The sequence below is a fragment of the Telopea speciosissima genome, chromosome 2 (genome assembly GCF_018873765.1).
Source record: "Telopea speciosissima isolate NSW1024214 ecotype Mountain lineage chromosome 2, Tspe_v1, whole genome shotgun sequence".
Classification (NCBI taxonomy): domain Eukaryota; kingdom Viridiplantae; phylum Streptophyta; class Magnoliopsida; order Proteales; family Proteaceae; genus Telopea; species Telopea speciosissima.
Genome location: NC_057917.1, coordinates 22,295,438 through 22,314,968, shown reverse-complemented (window position 1 = coordinate 22,314,968; position 19,531 = coordinate 22,295,438). Strand labels below are relative to the sequence as shown.

Here is a 19,531-nt window from a genome sequence, read left to right as displayed (position 1 = left end):
AGGGTTTGAGAAACCATAGGACTAATTGACTTTGCCACATTATATCCAATGTTTAATATTTGTGCAAAACTGTGGGCCATAGTCTCCAATTCTATTATGCATATTGCATGCTTATGACAAATGGGCGGTTCATCTAGCTCTCTGAACATGTTTAATATTATGAAAAATTGCATCCTTACTAGACTAACTATGCTGAATGGAGTCGTAGAATTGATTTGTTTATTGGGTTTCATGATTATTCTCTTTGTATTAAAGAGGATTGTCCTACTGTACCTGGTGACTGGTGTGCATTCTACCAAACTTGTTAGGCTACTTATAAGAAATGCACAGAGGCTGATAATAAGGTGAAATATTTGATATTGGGATACTTGCCAGACTCTCTCATGGTTGGTTATGTGAATAGTCTTTTTGCCAAAGCTATTTTAGTTGGTCTTGAACTGTAATTTGGTAAGAAATCAAGCCAAGACATGGAAGGTTTGTGGGAAAAGCTTATTATAACTAAATTAGCTGAAAGAGGAGATACTGAAGAGCATGTGAACAACATGATTGCCATATTTGATAAGTTTGCTCTTCAGGGAAGACCAGTTGATGAGAAAATTAAGATCCATTATGCCTGATTCTAATGAAACAGTAAGACAAATATATTTTGTTTTTGGTTTGGACCGTGGATGATATCTTATCCAAGGTCACTCTGGTCATGAAGATGCTAAGCTGAGAAAGAAGGATTTGCAATTAATGCTATGGAACAGAAACCAGATAGACCCACTAATGCAAAGAAATATCAGAGGAAGAAAAAGTTCAACAATAGAAGGCAAGATTGACAGAAGAAAAGAACCAATGTGAAATAGGAAGTTGAATTTAATCAAGACAGATAGTTTGTTATTTTTGTAAGAAAGTCTGGACATAAGCATTCTCAATGCTACTTTTTCTTAAAGTCCGGTGGAAAACAAACCCAATGTATGTTTGCCACTTTGATTCTAGATGAGATTAATACTACAATTGTTAAGTTTGGTGGGTTGATTCTAGTGCAACTGTTTGTCTTCGATACCTTAAAGAGGTTTAACCAACTCAAGAGAATAAGTGATAATATCAGCTTCATAGATCTACATGGGAAATGATTTTAAAGCGCATATTGAAAGAGTTGGAGTTTTTGAATGAAGTTGAATGATGGAGAAATTTTTGATCTAGTTGGTTGTTTATATACTCCCAGTCTTAAGAGAAATTTTTTATTTGTTTTAATTTAGGAAAAACTTGGATATAAATTTTATCTTGAAAATTGAAGATTTTTAATCAATAGAAATGGTAAAATTATTTTGCATGCTTTTAGAAACAACATTATGTATCAAGTGCAATTGTGTAATTATGTTATATGTGATGTAAATATGTTGTGAAAGATAATTCTACTTATCTTTGACATTTGAGACTGGGGTACATCAATATAGATAGAATTGATAAATTGATTAAGTCTGGCATATTGACTGGAATAACTCGGTAAAAGTTCACGACATGTGAAAGATGTATTTCTGGAAAAATGACTAAAAAGTTTTACACAAAAGGTAAAAGACGTTATAATGTTTTAAAAAAGGTACATACTGATGAATGTGGACCTATGAACATAACTATAAGAGGAGACTTTTGCTATTTTATTACTTTCATTGATGACTTTTCTAGATTTGATTTTGTATATCTGATGAGGCATAAATTTGAAGCCCTGGAATTTTTCAAAACATTTCGACTTGAAGTTGAAAAGTCGACTGGGCAAGTGATTAAGTCACTAAATTCAGATTGAGGTAGAGAATATTTGTCTGATGATCTTGAGATGTATTGTCTTGAAAATGGTATTAAACATTTTTGTACTCCACCTTACACTCTAGAGGCTAATGACATTAAAGAAAGATGGAATTAGACTTTGCTTGATATGGTTCGATCAATGATGGTTAGAGCAAATTTATCAATTTCCTTTTGGGGGTGAGGCTTTAGATACAACTATGCATATACTTAACATAGTTATCATTAAAACTATAGACTCAACCCCTTATGAGATGTTTTATGGTAAACAAGCTAGTATTGCTCATATTCGAGAGTAAGGGTGTATTGCTCATGTTTTGCTTGCTGATTCAGATAGGAATAAATTACTATTCAAAACTAGAAGGTGTGTTATGGTTGGGTATCCTCATCATCCAAAAGGATTCAGGTTGTATGATCTTGAGAATCAAGTGATAATTAAAAGTAGGAATGTAATATTCTTAGAGGATTGTTTTGATAGCGAGAGTACAAATGATTTTGACAAAAGAGTTTTGGAGGGGTTAGCGGAAATGGATGAAAGTCACCAGGACCTTATGTGTGAGGGGCCTTCAGATACTATTATTTCTTTAAACCTCAAGAAGTGTAAGGAAACCATTGAGCCAACAAAGAATAAATGAAAGAATATCAACAGCTCTAAACATGTCAGATTAGACGTCACGGCAACCTTCCTCTTTGCGTCGGTATATTCCTCAAGTAGCAAATTTTCATAAGCACTCTGCCATAGAGCTGCTTGCTCAACTACTTCTCTGTTTTGATCGATGAGTTGGAAGGATGGAAGGAGGATGGAAGGTTTAATCTACGAGCCACTTGCACTGAACTGCCCCATTTACTAGTAAGGGCCAACTTGACTTGCCTATCGACCAAGACAGGACTAAAGCGTCACGTAGGCCCTAAAGCACTCTCTTTCCCCAACCCTCTCTCAAAAACTTTTTAAGGTCTGAAGGACACTTAAAGGTTCCAAAGGACTAAATATGCAAGCGGTAGTTCGGTATCAGCTGTCTCATCTGGTCAATCTCATCCCGCACAAGGAGCAAGCTACCTGTACCCGGAAGAGAAAGAGTGATTTGATCTCTCTATAGACTGAGTGCCTTCTCCCTTCGCCCGGAAGGAAAACACTTACTTGAACTATTTTGACGATTGCGCTTGCCCAGAAGCGAAAGCGAATCCAAACTATTTACTTAAAAAAAAACGGGGTTTATGTTTATTTGGGAGAAATATATGAAAGATGACTAGTAATGAAGTGTCGAGGACCCTGCTACCTATTCTCAAACTATGTCAGATGTTGATTCTTAACAATGGATTGTTTCAATGAAAGATGAAATTTATTCTATGCATAAGAATGATGTATGGAGATTGGTTGATAGACCTACAAAACTCAGGCTTAGCCCAACTTAATGGGGTCGGTTACATGGATCTAAACAAAACAAAGTAGGGAAAACTGAGGTTTAAACGAAAAAGGGAATAAAGAGATGGGAAAAGAGGGACAGGGAATGAGATGGGAAATGAAAAATGGAAAATGACAAATGAAAGATGGAAATAAATAGAAAAATGAAAGATGCAATATGAAAGATGGAAGATAATAAGAGGAAAGAGGCACAACCCAGCATGTGAAGAGAATCTCAGCTAAATGGGGTCTACTACATGGATCTTTGCCCTCCAATGGGCTCTATCCGAGGTCATACTTGGTATATGATCTAAACTATACATGTCTGATGCAGATTTATCACCCAAATGGGTTTATTTTATTAGGAATAAGTCTAGGGTTGGGTTATATACATGTTGGGCCTTTGATCCCATGGGTTTTCTATGTAATATACCACTTTTATGGGCCTAAAATATGGGTAATAATGTTACTTAAGGGATTAGTTAGTAGATTTTTTTTTATTTGGTTAGTGGTCATGTGACTATTTAATTGTTATTGAAGTTGGGCTGGATTAGGACTCTATAAGTCCAACCATGTTTTGAATCTATATCCTTCGTTATTTCACTTTCCTAGTCAGTTTAAGTTACTTAATAGGTTAAGGATTGGTTTAGGCCTTTCCTTTTTAGTGTAAGAGTCCATTTTTGAGTCTTTTATACAAGGTTGTAAGGGGGACAACTATTGAAGACGAATTTTGATTAATGAAAAGTTTTTGCTGCTTTTCTTCACCATTGAAGATTTTTGTCTTGTGTTTGATCAAGGCTGGTGGGATCGGCGTTTGATCCGATTGACACCTTGCGGTGAGAAGCATAGGTGGTTCGTTGGTGGGATTGGTGTTTGATCCAATCAACACCTTGCGGTGTGAAGCCCGAGTGGTTCTTTGAAGCTCTCCTTCAAGTTCTTTGAAGATCTCCTTCATGCTCTAGTTCAAGACTCAATTTTTATCCAAGTTTCAACTTCCAACAAGCTACTGCCAGGGAGTTTCTGCAACAACAGTAAGTTAGAAGTGATCCCCATCCCCTTCATTCTCTTCTAATCCTCTACAGCCCCAACCCTAGTTTTTCCCCTTCTGTTTTTAATTTATCCATAGCCTAAAACGTGCAACTATTCTTCTTCCCTTTTAGAAGGTCACATGCAAGGTGATTTTCGCGAGAATTTTGCCTACCCAAATCTAACCGTTAGAACTTGATAAAATTTTGACCAAATCTTCCTCAAACCCTAAGAGAGACTCAATCCAAATTTCATTACAATCTACCTAGGCAATTGTCTGAAGTTACACTTTTACCCCTCTCTCTTATCTCTACTAGGAAACCTCCATAACTCAAGATTTAACCAGCTGATTTAGCTGTAACTTTCAGCATATATTCCCCTCCACCCTACCCATACTCAACCTAAATATTAAGCCCATTTATCCACCTGATTTCTTGTTATTATAGACCCTAGATTCCATCATCTTCCATCATATTCTACCCCAATCGGATTACTAGTTCATATTAGATCCTAGTGTACTGGCTCCTAGTTGGTCTCCTACCAATCTAGGACTAAATTAATATCCTTCCTCACAACTTCTCCTATGGTCATTTTAAGCTTGCCCCTAGCTCTTTTAGTTCCTTCAATCAGAATCATATCATTATTCCTTACTGGGTTGTCTCTAGGTCTTCGTTGAATATGACCATACCACCTCAAATGACTCTCTCGGAGCTTGTCATTGATCAGGGCAACTCCTAAGTCAACTATAATTTGTTCATTCCGTACTTTAACCTTCCTTATTTTTTCACATACATCTTAAGATACATTAGTCGGTCGTACAACAGTCCTATAGAACTTTCCTTTAAGCTTTACAGGAATACGTCGGTCACATAGCACTCCAAATACACCTCTCCACTTCATCCATCCCAAATCTCTATGAAACATCATCTTTTATGCCACCTTCTTTATTTATGATTGACTCCAGATATCTAAATAGTCAGTTTGTGGTATTCCTCTTTCCTCAATTCGCGCAATATCAGTATCCATCATAGTGCGATTAAAATTACACATCATATACTCCATCTTCAAACTATTAATCTTAAAGCCTCGTGTCCAAGGTTCGAGAACTCGGGTCTCGGTGGCATCTCGGCTAGGCCAGAAACCGAGTCGAGCCGAGATCTCGCGAGATCTCGGCGAGTTGGTGCAATTTTTTTTTGGACTCGGACCCCAACTCGGTGGGTTGTACACATATTTTGGGTCCAAACTTGGTATCCAGCCTATTTCGGCCATTTAAACATAATGGCATGCCCAGATTTGCCAAAAACAAGTCCAAATATGAGTTTCACTTTGGACCATAGGTTGGTAGGCGACAGTCGTACTAAAAGTCTAAAACAACATAATCTATATATAATTTAGTAAAACATAGCAAATTAGCAATCAAAACATTCTAATTAGCACACATCAATCAAAACATTCAAATAAAATGTACATTACATCAATGTTCACTTAATTTGTTACATAAAATGAGATTGAACAAGAAATTCATCCCTATATCGATCCACATATAATTCCCATGTCATGGAATTGCTATAGTGTTGCAAATAGTGTGACACAGCTTCCATATAAGTCTTCATCAACATATACCAATCTCCCTATCTTAGGGTACATGGGAGGTCGTTGGTATGAGGTGTAAGATCCACTCCTCTGTCATATTGAGTTTGAGGCATGTATGACTGGTTTGGGACTAGGAATGTATGCCCAACACTGACCTAGAGCTTGATCGTCATACTCAATGCATTTGCCCATACCGACCATAGGCTCTATAATCGAACCGGTGCTCTGCTGGCCATAGTCATAGCCATGATGATGCTTGAGATGATTGCCATGACGATGCTCACTAGTAGTATCTATACTCATGCTTCCGAAACTTGTAAGCATGGTGTTCATATTCTTGTTGTCCTCCTCCGAGCATATGACGGATGTGAGTGTTTGCTGTTTCCAAAACACCTTTGAAATCTTGCAAATAGGTGATGATGCTCCAAATTGGCATTTGAATCTTCACTTTGGCACTTCAATCTAACTCCAAACAACATTCCATCCAACAATCGAAAGAAAGAAGAAGAAATTTGAAGGAGAGGTTTTTCCCCTTGGTTTAGAGCCTAAGAACTTCTTTCTGCTCTCTCTTATGTTGGAAATGGTTTTTGGGTGAAAATTGGGCTAAATACAACTAACTAGCATCTTTGGGCCCAACCGAGATCTCGCCGAGATCTCTGCGAGATATTGGTTTTTTGTACTAAAAAACCATGATTTTCACCTTCGAGATATCACCGAGATCTCGGCGAGATCTCGAGATCTCGGCGAGATCTCGGTCGAGAAATTGTAGTTTTTTGTACCGACTAGGAACTCGACTCGGTTTTGCCCAAAACCGAGAAACTCGGCGAGATCTCGGCGAGATCTCGCGAGTTCTCGAACCTTGCTCGTGTCCAAGGATCTTTAAAAAGAAAGATGGATGTGTATGGGAATGTGGAAAAGTTCAAAGCAAGACTTGTTGCTAAAGTTTATACTCAAGAATATGGAATTGATTTTGATGAAACTTTTTCACTAGTTGTGAGAATACAATCTATTAGTGCTGTTTTGGATTTTTTTGTATATTTGGATTTTGAACTTTATTAGATGGGTGTAAAGACTACATTCTTAAATGGTAATCTTGATGAAGATGTTTTCATGGACCAACCTGAAGGTTTTATTTCTAAAGGGGATGAAACAAAGTAAGTTAGAGAAATCTATACATGGGCTAAAACAAGCTTCACGACAATGGAATTTGCAATTTTATGATTCAAATGTTGGCATTGGGGCATCGGGTTTACACAAAATACTTTTGAACCTTGTATTTATGTGAAGAAAAAGGTCGGAAGATGCCATTCTTTATATTTGTATGTTAATGATATTTTACTTGCACGAAAAACCATGTTGATGGAAATGAAATAGTGATTATTTAATACATTTGAGATAAAGATTTGAGTGAAGTTTCCTATATTTTGGGTATCAAAATTGAGCGAGATTGCAAGCAAAGAAGATCAAGTTTGTCTCAGGAGAATATATTGATACCTTACTAAGGAGGTTTCTCATGACTGATTGTTTGAGTGGAAAAATTCCTTATAATTATCTTATATCATTCTCCAATGATGATAGTTTTAAGTCGAAGAGGGAAAAGTTAAATGAATCATTATATCCATATGAATTTGCAATGGGAAGCCTGATGTATGCAATGATATGTACACGCCCGGACATAGCCTTTGCAGTTAGCATGATTAGTCGATTCCAGAGTAACCCTGGTAGGATGCATTGGATCGCTGTGCAATGGATAATGAGGTATCTAAAGTACAGAAAAGGCTTTAGAGTGACTTATCAGTCTGATCAGCTTAACATCATTGTGTATTCTAATTCTGATTATCAAGGATGTGTTGATAGTAGGAAGCTACCTCTGGTTATGTGTTCACTTTGTATGGTGGTGCTATTGCTTGGAAGAGCAAGAAACAAGAATGTGTTGCTCAATCTGTTGAGGAAGCTGAATATATTGCGTTAAATTGCGGCTACTAAAGAAATTGTGTATCTTCGAAAGTTATTGTTAGAATTGTTGATAGTGGATTGTATGAAGAAACCTATTCCACTTTCGTGTAACAACAATTCAGCAATAGCCATCACTAGAGATCCAAAACGCCACTCTCGTGTCAAGCACATAGAGGGTCGATATCATTACATTTGTGATATGATTTGGAAGAAAGAAGTAGTTGTTCAGAGAGTGCCATCTAAGTCAAATTTGGCTAATTCTTTTAAAAAAATGCTTTCCTTTTGGTGTATTTGAGAACCATGTAATGAATACATTAGTTATAAGGCCAAGTGGGAGACTGTTGGAATGTGTGTTCCAATACAGATTTATTTTGTTTTATTTTTGCACATTATTGGACATTTCTCTTTTTTTCATTTTTTGGCTTGTAAAATTGATTAAATAGTGCCATGGTTTATGGTGCTTTGACTGCTCTCCAACGGCTATCTCGCTCTCTCGCTCTCTCGCGTTCTCATAGTCTCGCCTTTTGGCATACCATCGCCGCTAACACCTTGTCAGTGCCTATTCGGCTGCAAATCAAAGGTGAAATAGTATTTCACCTCACTGTCTGTCTATCTTTGCCGGAGGTAGTAGATTTCCCGTGCGCTGGAGGGGAATCGATCTTTGTCTAGGGTTTTCGATCTCTCTTGGAGTGGAGCTATGATTACAGGCTTTGGCGCTGACAGGAGAGTTGATCTGTTCAGCTCCGCTATTCATCGCCGAAGCACTAGGAAAATTGATCTTTGCGCTGCAGCCATCCTGCTACGCCCCATATCTGACTACCATTTCTCCTCACCCCCACCCCATATCTGACTTCCATTTCTCCTTACCCCCATATCTGACTACCATACCTTCTCCATCTCCCTTTCCTTACCACTAACTCTCTCTATCTCCATATCCCTGTCCCTACCACCGACTCTCTCTCTCTCAATGTCCTTCCCATTTACCATTCACCGTTCATACTTATCTTCTTCGACCTTCATCCGCTTGACTCTGCTCTCCTCAACGGTTAATCCCTGTGGTTTCCAACTCTGGCTGGAAGTGCTCTCCCACCCCATCTCTGATTAACTGGCTGGAGGTGTTCTCCTTTCCCGCCATTGAATCTTCTGACGGGAAACCGACCCCTACCCCGCCGGCGTCAAGGAAGGTGCTCTCTCTGAGTTTTATCTGAGATCTCTTAATGGGTCTGATTCGCCAGTGCCTGAGAGTACTATGTTTAGTAAGGGACATTTTCTTTCTCTCTCTTTAATTGATGTAGTTGCTACGTTGTTTATGTATTTATGTGTTACCTGTTAGTTGGTTAGTACATCTTCTCTTGCCTTACACTCTAGTTTAACTTGATAAGACTATTTGTATCTGTTTATTTAGTAAAATAAGTGGTATCTTTTTTAATTGGTTATTTCATCTTCTCCTGTTCTACATTGTAGATTCATTGTACTTTATTTCTTTGTTTTTCTTGATTTGTTGTACTCCTAGTTTCATTCTGTATATCAGAACTTGGTTGGTTTCCTATTTTGATTAGAAACTCTTCCTGTTGATCTGATTTAATGTTGGCTCTTTTACTTTTGCATCTCTATGGTATGCGTTTTGGTATGGTTTGCTAGTGTCTCTGTTACTTGCTTTTATTTTTAGCTGGCGATGCATTAGGTTCTGCCCTTTCTTGTATACCTTTTCTTGTTTTTCTTGTCTATCTATGTTCTTATAGTGGTGCGTCAGGTAAGCAACCGACACTTTAGTTTATTCTGCCAATACACTTTTGCTTGGATCCTCTTGTTTTTGACTTCCTTTTTTTTTTCTCCCCATGTTATTATGTCTATACGTCCTCTTTTTACTAGGACGTCCCCTGTAAGCGACGTGCCATGCTGAAGCCCGAGTGCGGTGACAAGTAGTCAAGGGCAAATGGGAGGAAACTTTTCAGCCTAGAAACGTAGGATTAGACTAGCTTCCTAGAACATTGGATCCTTAACGTATAAGAGCCTGGAGTTGGTTGATGTCTTGAGGAGATGAAGGATTAATATCGCTTGTATCCAAAAGACAAGATGGAAGGGAAACAAAGATAAGATGTTGGATAACTACACACTTTTGTATTCAGGAGACCATAGTAATAGAAGCGTTGTGGGCATAATAGTGGACAAAGATCTAAATAACGGTGTAGTTGAGGTCAAAAGACTGGGAGACAAGATTATATCCATCAAACTAGTATTGGAGAAAGAGGTTGTCAATATTGTTTGCGTGTATGCGCCCCAAGTAGGATTGGATGAATGTAGTAAACGACTTTTTGGGATCTTATGGATGATTTAATGTAGGGTTTTGGTCAGGATGAATCGATTATTATTGGAGGTGACTTGAACGGACATGTTGGGAGGGACCATAGAGGTTATGAAGGGATCCATGACAGTTTTGGGGTTGAGGAGAGGAACGAGGAGGGGTCCTCAATCCTAGACTTTATGGTAACTTATGATCTTCCCATTGTGAACACCTTCTTTGAAAAAAGAGAGAAGTACTTAGTTACCTATAAAAATGGGAACCATACCAGGCAAATAGATTTCTTCCTTACAATAAGGGCAGACAGAATGGTGTGTAAGGACTGTAAGGTTATCCCTGGGGAAAGCTTAACCACCCAACATAGACTGATGGTCCTGGATTTGTATCTAAGTGCACAGAAGCATAGGAGAGAACCTATGTATCCTAAAATAAGGTGGTTGAAATTAAAAGGGGAGTCTCTAAGGACATTTACTGATATTGTGGGCAAACAAGGAAAGTGTAACTTGAGAGAGGATGTGGAATGAGATGACAACTTGTATTAAAAGGGCTGCCAAAGATGTACTAGGGGAAGCAAAGGGTACTCGTCAGGGCCCTAGGGAGACTTGGAACAACGAGGTCCAAGCAGCCATTAAGACCAAGAAAGATTGTTTTAAGACATGGCAAAGGACTAAATAAACAGAGGATAAAAAGAGATACATTGATACCAGAAATGAAGCTAGGAAGATTCTGGGGGTTGGCTATGACGAGGAAATATGAGGATCTTTATACTAATCTAAACACTAAAGAAGGGGAAAAGGCTATTTATAAGATAGCTAAGACGAGAGAAAGGAAGAGTAGAGATTTCGATTAGCTGAGGTGCATCAAGAGTGCTGACGGAAGAGTGTTGGTGAGGGATAAGGACATTATGAAGAGATGGGATGAGTATATCTTTTGACCTACTAAATGGAGATGGGTCGAGTAGAAATGACCTGGATGAGTATATTTTTCAGGAAGACACCACACATCATAGATATGTAAGGAAGATTAGTGTGGCGGAAGCATAGTTGTCACGGCGATCCAAGTCAGTGGAGGGGTGTCACGTCGATATATCGACATGTCGCCTGCCATGGCGTTGCCATGGCGAGCATGTCGACCATGTTTTAATTTTTATTTTCTCTATTTTTAATGTCATTTAGTATGCTATAATATATGTCCTATAACATCAAAAAATCAACATGAAAGTGTACTACTAATATACTATGGTTTAATTTATGAAAGTGTAATAACTATTAAATCAGTGAATAGTGAATAGTGATGGACTACTGGCTGTAATAACTATTAAATCCCTCCCCCCTTGTCTCTCGACTCTCTCCCTGTTTCGTGTGTAAGTGTAATCGTGTATGTGTGGGCCTGTGGTCGTGTGCTCGTGTGCAAGGTAAGAAGAAGAAAAATCAAAAACAAACACCTTCTCTATGATCGCAACCCCGCAATCGCAAGGCAAGAAGAAGGAAAAAAACAAAAAATAGAGATAGTTCGGCTGTAATAAATCCCTCCCCCCTTCTGTCTCTCGACTCTCTCCCTGTCTCTGTTTGTGACATTGTGTGTATGTGTGCATTGTGCAGGGCAAGAAAAAGAAAAAAAAAATACATTCTCTGTCTATGTGGAAGCTTGCAACTGCGAGGCAAGAAGTCCCAAGGTCTGCGACTGTAAGAAAGCTAGTTGCAAGGCAAGAAGAAGAAAAAAAAGAAAAAAAAACCGAGAGGACTATGGTTACAAGACTGATCGGAATAAATCCCTCCCCTCTCGTCTCTCGACTATGTCCCTGTCTCTGTGTGATCGACAAGCAAAGAAGAAAAAAAAAAAAAAAAAAACCGAGAGGAGTCGAGGACTACTAATCAAATAAATCCCCCTCTCGTCTCTCGACTCTCTCCCTGTCTCTGTGTGTGTAAATGTGGCTGTGCAAGGCAAGAGAAAAAATAAAATAAAAAACGATACTATTGGCTATAATCACTACCGGAGGCTGGGAGGAGAAGAACTAAAGAAGAAGAAGTTAAGAAGAAGAATAAGAGGTTTGCCTGAGAGGAGGAAGAAGAACCAAATTAAAAAAAAAATAAAAATTTACTTACTTGGAGAGTTGGAGTCCTGGAGTTTGCCGGAGAAGTTCGAACTTCAAAGGTTGCCGAGACTCGAGAGTTGCAGGAAGTGAGGAAGTTACCGTTGCCGGAGTCACGATCCCTCTCCTCTCGATTTTCCCTTTTGCGATTTCTATTTCCCCCATTAGGGTATAAGTTATTATGTTTAATATTTTTAAGTTTTATGATAATGTGTATTGCAGGTGTAACTTTTCAAGTTACACCTCCAATACACATTAACGAAAAGCATCTAAGTTATTAAATCGTTTTTAAAAAAAAAAAAATATAAACCTGACTTTTATACATTAAAATATCGGTCGACATACCCATATATCGTGGTATGGCGTCCATGGTGACGCCATGGAAGCCATATCGCTCGATATTTATACGTATATCATGGCGGACCTCGATATGCCCTTTCCCCTAGCGCCAGGACGCCATGGCGACGCCATGACAACTATGGGCGGAAGTTAAAGAAGCCTTAAGAAAGATGAAAGTAGGTAGACTCCAGGCCCAAATGATATTCCAATTGAAGTGTGGAAGACCCTTGGAGGTTGTGGGGTTTATTGGTTAACCAATCTGTTTAACAGGATTATGAGTACAAGGAAGATGCCAGATGAATGGAGGAAAGCATTGTAGTCCCAATCTACAAATATAATACAAAGCTGCAATAACTATAGAAGCATAAAGCTTATGAGTCACACTATGAAACTTTGGGAGAAGGTTATTGAAGCCCGTTTAAGAAGAGACTCATATCTCGGTGAACTAATTTAGCTTTATGGCAGGTAGATCCACGACATAAGCTATCTACTTATTGAGGAGGCTCATGGAAAGATATAAAGATAGCAAGAAGGATCCCCCATATGGTCTTTATTGACCTAGAAAAAGCTTTTGACTAAGTCCCTAGAGATGTAATCCGACAAGTTCTAGTGATGTGAGGAGTTTCGAGTAAATAAGTGAATGTAATTAAAGATATGTATGAGTGCATGGTGACTAGTGTGAGATCTGTGGGAGGTTATGGAAAGGAATTCCCAATGACGATTGGGCTACACTAGTAATCAACTTTAAGCCCTTACCTATGTGTGCTTACCATTGATGGTCTAATCAAGAACATTCAAGATGAGGTCCCGTGGTTTATGCTCTTCGTTGAAGATATCATTTTGGAGGATGAGATAAGAGAAGGGATTAACTCTAAGTTAGAGCTTTGGAGGTCAATCTTGGAAACGAGAGGCTTTAAGATTAATAGAACAAAGACGGAGTATTTGATGTGTAATTTTAGTCACACTATGGTGTATACTGATATGGTTCAAATTGAGGAAAGAGAGATATCACAAAGTGACTATTTTAGATATCTGGGGTTGATCATAAGTAAAGAAGGTGAGATAGAGGATGATGTTTCACAAAGAATTAAAGTGGGTTGGATGAAGTGGAGAGCTGCATTTGGACTGCTGTGTGATTGACGTGTTCCTTTAAAGCTCAAGGAAAGTTCTATAAGGCTGTTGTACGACCGGCTATGATGTATGAGGCAGAATGCTGGGCAGTTAAGAAGTGTCATATTGATAAAATATATGTATCAGAGATGAAAATGTTAAAATGGATGTGTGGAAAAACAAGGAAGGATAAAGTACAAATGATCATATTAGAGCAGATTTGGGAGTTGCCCCGATCAATGAAAAGCACCGAGAGAGTCGTTTAAGGTGGTATGGTCATATTCAACGGAGGCCCAGAGACGTCCTAGTAAGGAGGAGTGATATGATTTTGATTGACAGAGCTAAAAGAGCTAGGGGCAGGCCTAAAATGACCATAGGGGAAGTGGTGAGGAAGGACATGCATAGTCTAGGCTTTGTACCAAGTAATACAAGTATGACCTCAGATAAAGCCTATTAGAGGGCAAGGATCCATGTAGCATACCCTGTTTAGCTGAGATTCTCTTGACGTGTTGGGTTGTGCCTCTTTCCTCTTATTGTCTTTAATCTTTCATATTGCATATTTCATTTTTCTATCTATTCCCTTTTTTTTTTTTTTTTTTCATTTTTCATTTTTCATTTTCCATTTTCATTGCTCTTCTCTTCCCCCATCCCTCTTTTCTTTCCCTTTTTTGGTTAGAACTCAGTTTTCATTACTTTGTTTTGTTTGGATCCATGTAACTGACCCCATTAAGTTGGGATAAGGCTGAGTTTGTTGTTGTTGTAGTATGGTTTATGGTCTAATAGATTAGTGGATTGGTTTTGTGTATGATTATCTGGATGAGCCACTTTGTGGTCCTTGAATTGACCGCACCTATCATAATGTATCACGTGTTTACGTGTGCATTATTGGTCTATGATAGGTTTGAGGGGTGCAAGTCAAAATTGCTCAGACCATGGAAGACATAAGGACTACACTCTTGATGGTCAGTGCATATAAGACCTCGTGTACGTTGAGTGTTGATCTTAGTGACTAATGTTCAATTGCCAATGACTTGACAATTACGAAAGTGTACGCGTACCTACAAACTGGCAGTTTGAAAAGATTTTCGTCAAAAGGGTTTTGCAGAATTTTTTTTTAATTTATTAATATAAAAATATTATCTATTTTTTCTTTTTGCAAAACAGATTTTGATTTGTTTTATGGATTGGGCAGTTCTGTATTTTTGTTATCTGTTTCTTGGTTGGGGCTTTTTGGTAATTGGTAAGGGAAGCCCGAGGTGCATTATTGATTTTGGACATTAGGTGGCTAGCATCTCACTTAGGGTTGGACTTTATGGCTGGTTGTCTCTACCCTAGAGATATAAATATCTCAAGGTCACAAAGGCAAAGGGATATTGGAAGCTCGAAATATCGGGTTGTGGTATACTTGTTCAGCTAGGGTGAGCACCCGGATTGCTTGTGAGATCCTTGAAAATTTTTGTGGCTTCATCGCATTATGTTCGTTACCGTTTCACCTAAAAGCTCGAGCTATTAGGGAAGGGCAGCGTAAATCTATACATCAACACTCCCTTGCACGTGTAGGCCAAGATCCCATGGTCCTTGCACGTGGAGCTCACGGGACATTTCCTTCGCGCAACATCGAGGGAGAAGAAATGTTGGCCCTTACCTATTTTGCACTTCCTAGAATTCGAACACTCGACCTCCCTGCTTTGATACCATGTTTGCTACCGTTTCACCTAATAGCTCAAACTGTTCGGGAATGGCAGCGTAAATATCTACGTCAACGCTCCTCACAGGTTGGCCAAGATCCCATGGTCCTTGCACGCGGAGCTCATAGGACATTTCCTTCGCACAACACCGAGGGAGAAGAAATGTCTGGAAAACTCTTTCGATGCACTTCCCAGGAGTTAAACACTCGACCTCCCTGCTCTGATACCATGTTTGCTACCGTTTCACATAATAGCTCAAACTGTTCGGAAATGGCAGCATAAATGTATACATCAACTCCCCCTCACAGGTAGGCCAAGATCCCATGGTCCTTGCACATGGAGCTCATGCAACGTTTCCTTCGTGCAACATCGAGGGGAGAAGAAATGTCTGGAAAACTCTTTTGATGCACTTCCAAGAGTCGAACAATTGATCTCCTTGCTCTGATACCATGTTCTCTACCATTTCACCTAAAAGCTTGAATTGGTAGTAAAGGGCAGCTTCAATGTATACATTAACACTCCCATGGTCCTTGCACATGGAGCTCGCGCGGCATTCCCTTCGCGTGGCACTGAGGGAGAAGAAATGTTAAACTTTTCTTATGCACTTCCCAAGGGAAAACTCTTCCGATGCACTTCACAGGAGTTGAACACTTGAACTCCCTGCTTTGATACCATGTTCGCTACCGTTTCACCTAAAAGCTCGAACTGTTAGGGAAGGGCAGCGTAAATATATACATCAACATATTGTGATCATCTACAATCTTCTTCTACAACTTATTAAAAAAGATTTACAATCATCTTCTTCAATTCTTTCAATAAGGTTAGACTTAAATCTTAGAAAAAGAGCCCTGGAAGAATCTCATACAACAAAACATTTGATTCGAACTCATGAAATACAAAGTCTTAGGGAAGAATTTAATCTACTAAGGATCAATTGTGTTTTATCCAATGGGCGTTGACACAAGGGGTCCGTATGCCTATCCAATAGTCCAACTCAACCATATGATTAACCGATGGGTTTCATCAAGTCTAGGCGCATCGGAACAACGAACAAAACAATTCAAAAATAATCCACTCCAAATGCTCAAACCCATGCTTTCACTAAAAATTTGAGGATTGGGTATATGTAGCACTGGAATTATCATAACTCATATTCCCACTAAAAAATGAGATGGGTACATTAGGAACAAACAATTTCTTTTTTAATTTAATTTGGGCCAAAACAAATTTACCCAAATGGATTAAGTAAAGCCCAGCAAGAAAGGTCCATAGAATCTTGCATATAAAAAAAATATGGCTTCACAATGAATGGCTTGTTAAGCCAATAAAAGGAGGTGGCTTGTCATGAGCCAAAAACAATTATGTGGCTTCACATCAAGCCACAAACAATAATAGCTACATATTGGAACCAAAAGTCTTTCCAAATTTCAAAAGAAGTTTTCAAATCCAATGTCTTGTTATTTAATAAGTCTTTTCAACTATTTTAATGACATTATTCCCATTGTCAATGTCTTTTCAATTTCAAAGAAGCTTTACAACTTCCAATGCCACAATTTCTATTCCCAATGAAGTGATAATGACATTAGGTTGTCAACTTCCTCCTATAAAACGTTGCTTTTTCATCTACACATCTCATATGGTGAGTCTTTTTGCATTTCTTATGAAAATAGCGAACAAAAAACTAAAAAGAAAACCAACTCTCTTTTGGATCAAAATCATAATTTTTTATTGAGATGTCATGATGGTAGTCATCTTCCATTGAGGACAAACACAACATTTTTTTAAATGAATATATGCAAGTAAGTTTGACAGTTCCCTGTACGCACACAATTTTTTGTATCTTCTTAGGAGGTTTCATATTTGCATTGAAACTAACCTAGATGATTTGAAACTGGAATAATGACCTTTTGAAAATATGCAGTTGTTTCATTTTATGCCGTCTCCATTTGGTTATTCATCAATACTTAAAACTGATGTTCGTTCCATCCATGTTAGTAGGTTATTAATTTGCACACAAATAAGGTGGCCCGAATTCTTGGAAAGGTGGAGAACAATGATAGATTCTTGAAAATTGCACTGTATCAAGGTGACAGAAGCAGTAAAAAAGTAAGAAAAATTCCAGCAGCGGCATCAAATGTCAATGAGAGCAAAGAGCCCTTATCAGATCCTACTCTCTTATGTTGTGCTTTCAAGAAACACAGAATCTATTTGTTCAGGTACTTAAAACTATTCCGTCCATTTTTTTTCCAGTGTCCTTCAAGCTCTAAAACGAGTGTTTCACCTTTAGCATAATTATGTAGCATGAGTAGGAGAGATCATTTAGTATTAGATACTCTGACATTTTTTTTTGGTAATTCCCTACCTTACCGAATATGACATGCCATGGATTTTTTTTTGGTGGGGGGGGGGGTGGTTAGTAGGGGCGATCTAGAATGTACTGAAACAAGTACTTGAAGTTTTGAAACTCTGAGAAATGATGGACTTCTTGGGTGATTATTGGTGGGGAAGAAATTTTAGGTTTTCAGAATTCTTATATTGTTTGGTTTTGGTTTAAACAGTAGGAGAGAACCAGAGGAGCCTGAAGATGCAACCAAAGGAAGAGATGTGTTCAATGAAAAGCCTCCTCCTGATGAACTTTTGGCAGCATCAGATATTGGAAAAGCTGTCACGACATCGCTTCCTGACAATGTGGTAAGATTTTGCTTCTTATATGCTTGTACATTCTGGGCTTGAACTAAGTAAAATTTTCAGGACATAGTGTTCAAATTCACCATTAGAGAAAAAGTTTTCCATGCACATAACTCACTGGTTCTCCCCGATTACAATTGTTATTACATCAGCAGTGATAATTGCAACAATAGTACGGATCTTTGTCTCTCAGATAATCAAACCATTTATTTACTTATATATTTATGATGACATGAACTTATTTGCTTGCTGGCTGGTTGTAGAATCAATCTTACTATAATCAACAGTGCATGGGTTCTTTGCTACTTACTGTTTTTGTTGACTTAATTGTATGGACTTACTTTTGTGCTGTATATTCTTATTTTAACCAGATCTTGCACACGTCACTGGGTGACATCCATATGAAACTATATCCAGAAGAATGTCCAAAAACTGTGGAGAACTTCACAACACACTGCCGGAATGGTTATTACGATAATCTCATTTTCCACCGGGTCATCAAAGGCTTCATGATACAGACAGGAGATCCTTTGGGAGATGGCACTGGTGGGCAGTCTATTTGGGGGAGGGAGTTTGAGGATGAGTTTCACAAAAGGTATTGTATTTCAAGTTATTTACATTCAAAATAATCTTTTATGTTGCTGGTAAATAGTATGAGATGAAGAATGTTAAATACTGTTTAATGTTCACAGGATCCTTAGTTCTGTTTAAGTAGAGGCATTGATATTCTATTTTACTCTGCTGTTATGATATTAATATTCTTAAAAAATGGAATCTACTTACAGTGTGTTGGAGAACATTGTCCTCAACATAGTGGTACAGGTATCTATTCAAACAGCAAACTTCTGGCTAGATAATGGACTCTTTTTCCAATTGTCATCTACTTGTTCCTTTAGATTTTTAAGAGAGGAGTAAATTACTCACACCTCCCCTGAACTTTTCCCTAATTCCATTCACCTCCCCTATATTTTCAACAATTACAACCGTTCCATTTCTGCTAACGGTGTTAAAAATAAAAGGGAATTGACAATTTTAATCTTCTTCTGAAACTGGACTGAATATCCACTTCTCTGCATCTTCCCACTCGGAGGGCAAGGTCCTTCCACTGTTTAGAGGCAACAGGGCAGCACTCGCATACCTCCGGCTGCCGTTCACTGGAAATGGAACCCCCTTTCTGAGCTCCATCCTTTCTGCATCACTATAGTTCCGTGTCGATAATTCGGTGTTCCTGGGCTGGGGAATGCACCGGATCTGCGAGAATAAATAATGCTCTTCTTCATGCCCTCCAATCGCAGTGAAAAGCTGGTGACATCTCTCGCTCGATTGTTCAGGTCAAAGGAAGCAGGTCTTCGCCTCCCTGACCTTTTCACAGTCGTAGCAGCACCAGATTTAAGTCGCCTGTTCTTACATTCTGTGAGAAATTGTTTTAGAGTTCGGGCTGTGGACTATGGAAACTGATTAGCTGAAATTAGTGCTTGGTACTTTTGAGAGCTTGGGAGAAGGAATCTTGCGATGGATCTGGGGTTTGATTATCATCTTCAAAGATA

At 38.5% G+C, this 19,531-nt stretch overlaps 1 protein-coding gene and 1 long non-coding RNA gene across 3 annotated transcripts in view; one reads left to right on the top strand and one right to left on the bottom strand.

Moving 5' to 3' along the window:
- The window catches only part of LOC122651992, a 33,212-nt gene extending 28,252 nt beyond the window's left edge, over positions 1 to 4,960 (bottom strand). The window contains exons 1-2 of the long non-coding RNA XR_006331541.1: positions 4,949 to 4,960; positions 2,614 to 2,618 (exon numbers count right to left, since the gene is read on the bottom strand). This is a non-coding gene — a long non-coding RNA (uncharacterized LOC122651992). The remainder of the gene's footprint in view (positions 1 to 2,613; positions 2,619 to 4,948) is intronic.
- Positions 1 to 19,531, top strand: part of LOC122651990 (peptidyl-prolyl cis-trans isomerase CYP71) — a 46,471-nt gene that overhangs the window by 9,937 nt on the left and 17,003 nt on the right. For both annotated transcript variants that reach the window (XM_043845601.1, XM_043845602.1), the window contains 3 exons: positions 17,295 to 17,512; positions 17,855 to 17,987; positions 18,356 to 18,579. In XM_043845601.1, the coding sequence (XP_043701536.1) occupies positions 17,295 to 17,512; positions 17,855 to 17,987; positions 18,356 to 18,579 (575 nt within the window). The remainder of the gene's footprint in view (positions 1 to 17,294; positions 17,513 to 17,854; positions 17,988 to 18,355; positions 18,580 to 19,531) is intronic.